At 25.1% G+C, this 3,937-nt stretch overlaps 1 protein-coding gene across 5 annotated transcripts in view; it reads left to right on the top strand.

Annotated features, from left to right (window-relative positions):
• The window catches only part of LOC108692981 (kinectin-like), a 17,395-nt gene that overhangs the window by 10,880 nt on the left and 2,578 nt on the right, over nucleotides 1-3,937 (top strand). For 3 of the 5 annotated variants that reach the window (XM_018201587.1, XM_018201589.1, XM_018201585.1), the window contains 2 exons: nucleotides 979-1,224; nucleotides 2,662-2,701. The exons of 1 other annotated variant lie outside the window; for it this stretch is intronic. In XM_018201587.1, the coding sequence (XP_018057076.1) occupies nucleotides 979-1,224; nucleotides 2,662-2,701 (286 nt within the window). The remainder of the gene's footprint in view (nucleotides 1-978; nucleotides 1,225-2,661; nucleotides 2,702-3,937) is intronic. One more of the 5 variants, XM_018201588.1, reaches the window with a different exon arrangement.

The raw sequence follows: 3,937 nt of genomic DNA, 5'->3' as shown, positions 1-3,937 counted from the left end.
ATTATATATAATTATTGTGTATAATGTATTATGTATAATTATTATGTATAATATTTTATTGTATAAATATATAATACATGCATACAGAATGTCTAACGCAACATTCGTGAATAGATAGATCGAACTAAACTTGAGAAGAGTGTCTATTAACAACGATGAACTTGCTCGTGTATAGTCATTTTTGTTTACTGAGCGCTCTCAAACCTTGTTACGCACCTAGAAACTATAAACATTGGACTGTTATCGCCAAATTACGTAGACATATGCACATTCGTAAATGTTATTATTTTAAATTAACTTCTCTTTATTAATTTTTATGAAAATCAAAATGATACGAGACTTTGTATTCAATTTAGTTTAATGTATCTACCTATGATCGTTATATCAATAATTGCGTTAATAAGACACCCTGTACAATTATTAAAAATAATCAGAAATTACTTTATCAATAATTATTGAACTCTTGGAATACAATTGTGCAACCGAGTTATAGTGTAGTGCTTAATTGCAAATTTGTTTGAAAGATATCTGTAGAAATATCATGTTTAAATTTAATAAAGTATTGATATAATTGTCTCATTAGATTGAATTATATTCCAAGCTGTAATTTTCACATTACTTACTGCAGCCATTTAGTAAACACAGTGATTAATTTGCTAATATTTCTGTATTTTTAAAATAATATTTTTTAAAAAAGAATATTGTTCTTTTGTTATATATTATAAAACCATTTCTCTTATTATTTAAAAAGTATTTGAAAATTGAGTTATTGCATATTTCAATTATACATTTACTAGCAATTTGATTACTGTGTTTAAAAATTATAAGATTATTAGATAATTTATTGAAACGGCAATTTTGCAAATTTGTATTGAAGCCATTATATTCATTATTATATAATGAACGATCGCAACGCAAATTGCCGTTTTTGTAACTGATTCCTTTAAGCAGTCATATAATAATATATCTGGAATACAGCCTCCTCTAGCATCTCAGACTCTGATAGCTGTGTTAGAAAATACTCGGCTCAAGAATACAGAGTTTGCAAACTGTTCTATTACCAAATCTGTCAATTTGGTCAATCAATCTGAACAAGAAATTGAGAACAACTCCCTTACTACAAAATACTCCTCCAAATCTTGTCATATGACAGATCACAACACACAGGCTAATTGGAACCCAGTGATTGGCCAGCAACATAAAAAGCACAAGAAAAAGAGGAAGGTAAACTTATAAATCTGAGACAAAAAGAAGTGTTACTGGCTCGATTACTGTAATAGGTGCACTTCAGTTAATTATTGAAATGTGAGACACATTTGTCAGGGCTCAATATTACAAAGAATAATACAAAGGCTTTTTTATAGTTTATGACTTTTACAATATTTTTGAAGATAGTACATGTAATGTTTTAATAAACGAATTTAGCATTAAAGATCTATAATTCTGAAGTACATATTTTTTATTTTATTTAACTTATAAACTAAATGTATATTATATTATATGACATGAATATTAATTGAAATAACGCTTATGTGTCTTTTTTATATAATACGTTAAATAAGACAAGAATACTTGATAGGATTGTAAAGAAATTTGAAAACTGAACACAGCGAACAACGAAATATTAAAATTTTAAAAATCATTTTTTATCTACTTTAACTTTTTTTATGTGAAATGCATATACTTTTTAATTTCGTCATATTCTTTGTGATAAAACTGAGTCGTTATTATTTTTTTGCTATTATTAAAGTAATTATTTTTAGTAGCTTGTATCTTGAGGCAGTACTTTATGGTATAGATTGATTTTGTATACTCCAATATTATTTATTATAGTGGCTGTCAGTAAGGAAGTAAAACGCGTTCATACATTTAAATAGCATGATATAGTAATTATAAAATTAGATGAAAATTGGTCTTGTAAACTTGCACTTGTATAGATCTTTTCAGATAACATGTCATAGAATAATACGCGTTGTAAATTTATTTTTATATCTATATTTGCTGCACAATATTTATTGAGATTCATAATTACATGAACATACTAATCATGCATTAGTATTTTATTATATTCCAAATATACGAGAATTAAATTTCTCGCTTTACATAAAATATTTTTTTTATCATTTCTGAAACTAGATAGTACTTTATTTTTACATCAATTAGATACAATCAATTAGATACAATCGTTATAAACATGACGTTTTATAAAAATAACTAAATACAAAATGTATTAATATCACACACATTTGCAGCATTTTTCCACATCAGATATGTATTAAAAATTTTTAGCATCCTAAAATTTATAAGACTATGCACATTGGCAGAAGTTTGTTACAACCTCTTTACACTTTAAGCGACGAAAATATAATTTCTAATTGTAATATAATAATGCTAAGTTTATCAATCGAATAGACTTAAGCTAGTTAATTGATTTTAGTCAATAGGCTCTTTTTTGAATCTTTGATAGTCAAACTAAATTTTGTTAATATCAGTAATCTTTATCCTAGTGTTTGTTCATTATAAAGTTTTGATGTATGTAATGTTACCAACGCTCAAAACGACTACGACAAGTTACCGCAGTACGATTAATAAGAAAAAATTACTTAGTTTGAATGCTTACTATGTAATCAATAACGATTTAACCTTTGATTGTTTCGACAGTCCACTAAGAAAACCATGGCAAAACGGCGCAGATTCGCAGGTATGCAAATCTAAAGATGAGATACTGAAATGTTTCTTCCTAGCCTTTCGGAAAATTCTAATAGTAGAATTACCGCTAGCAATTCATGTGTCAAATCTTATCATGTATAATTTATTTTACCGATAATTAGTTTCTCATCACACACATTCTATTGTGGCATTAAATTTTTACATTCGTATTTATAAATGCACTATTTTCAATTTTTGTATTTGCATATTATTTTTTCTTTTACCTCATAAAATATAGTGAAAATATTTCCAGTATTTAATTTGAAACATAAATCGTTATCATTATTCATACTAATGTATTATTATTAATTATTAGTAAAGATTACATTTATTAAAAGTTAGGTATTTTAAATACTGTTAGTGAGAAAAATTAAAATGTCACATTCAGAATTGATATGAATTTAAATTTTTCATACCAGTAAATGTAAGAAGTGACAAATATATAATCAATTATCACGATTTTATAAATAATAAATATTCTAAAAATTACGTAAATGAAATAGAAAATATATAAAAAAATATATTATTTATTTAAGATAAGAAAAGACATGCATAGAACAAATCTACATCATACGTATTGTAAGACTTTATTTATTATGTCACATCGTAAATGTAGGCCATATTAATAGTGCTGTTAGTCTATGTTTATTATTTGGAACATATACTTAGAACAAACCTTTTTCGATGTTTGATGTGATGTAAAAAGTGTTAGACACACATACATACATCATGTGTTTTATATATTATAAGATAAAACTTAAATACAATTATTATTTTATAATTATAGTTAACTAATTATAGTTTTTATATTTGACTTTGTCCTATTTATGATACAATTATATCATAATGATATAATACAATTATAATCTAATCTTGTAAATATGAGTGTTTAAGACTATTTAAAATGTCGCATGAATTTTAAATAATTCACACGATATTTTACATTTTTTATATAGTATTATTAGTTATTTGTAAAATTTTATAATATTCACGTATATTATATTTAGATATGTTCCAAAAACATGCACAGTAGCTATTGTTGGCTTTATATTTTATTTTGTGACTATATATTATTACGAATATTTTGCATCTTGCGTATCTTGGCACAATATGGCTAGAAAAATAATTTCTATTCCCATCTTTAATTCCTGCCGATGACACGAAACTGGCTGTTAAATCCATTGTAGGTGTATAATGTATATATTAATTTCTGAATAAAGTAAATAGT

The sequence above is a fragment of the Atta colombica genome, unplaced genomic scaffold, assembly GCF_001594045.1.
Source record: "Atta colombica isolate Treedump-2 unplaced genomic scaffold, Acol1.0 scaffold83, whole genome shotgun sequence".
Lineage (NCBI taxonomy): Eukaryota > Metazoa > Arthropoda > Insecta > Hymenoptera > Formicidae > Atta > Atta colombica.
Note: the sequence above shows the minus strand (reverse complement) of the source record. Positions and strands in the feature narration are given on the sequence as shown.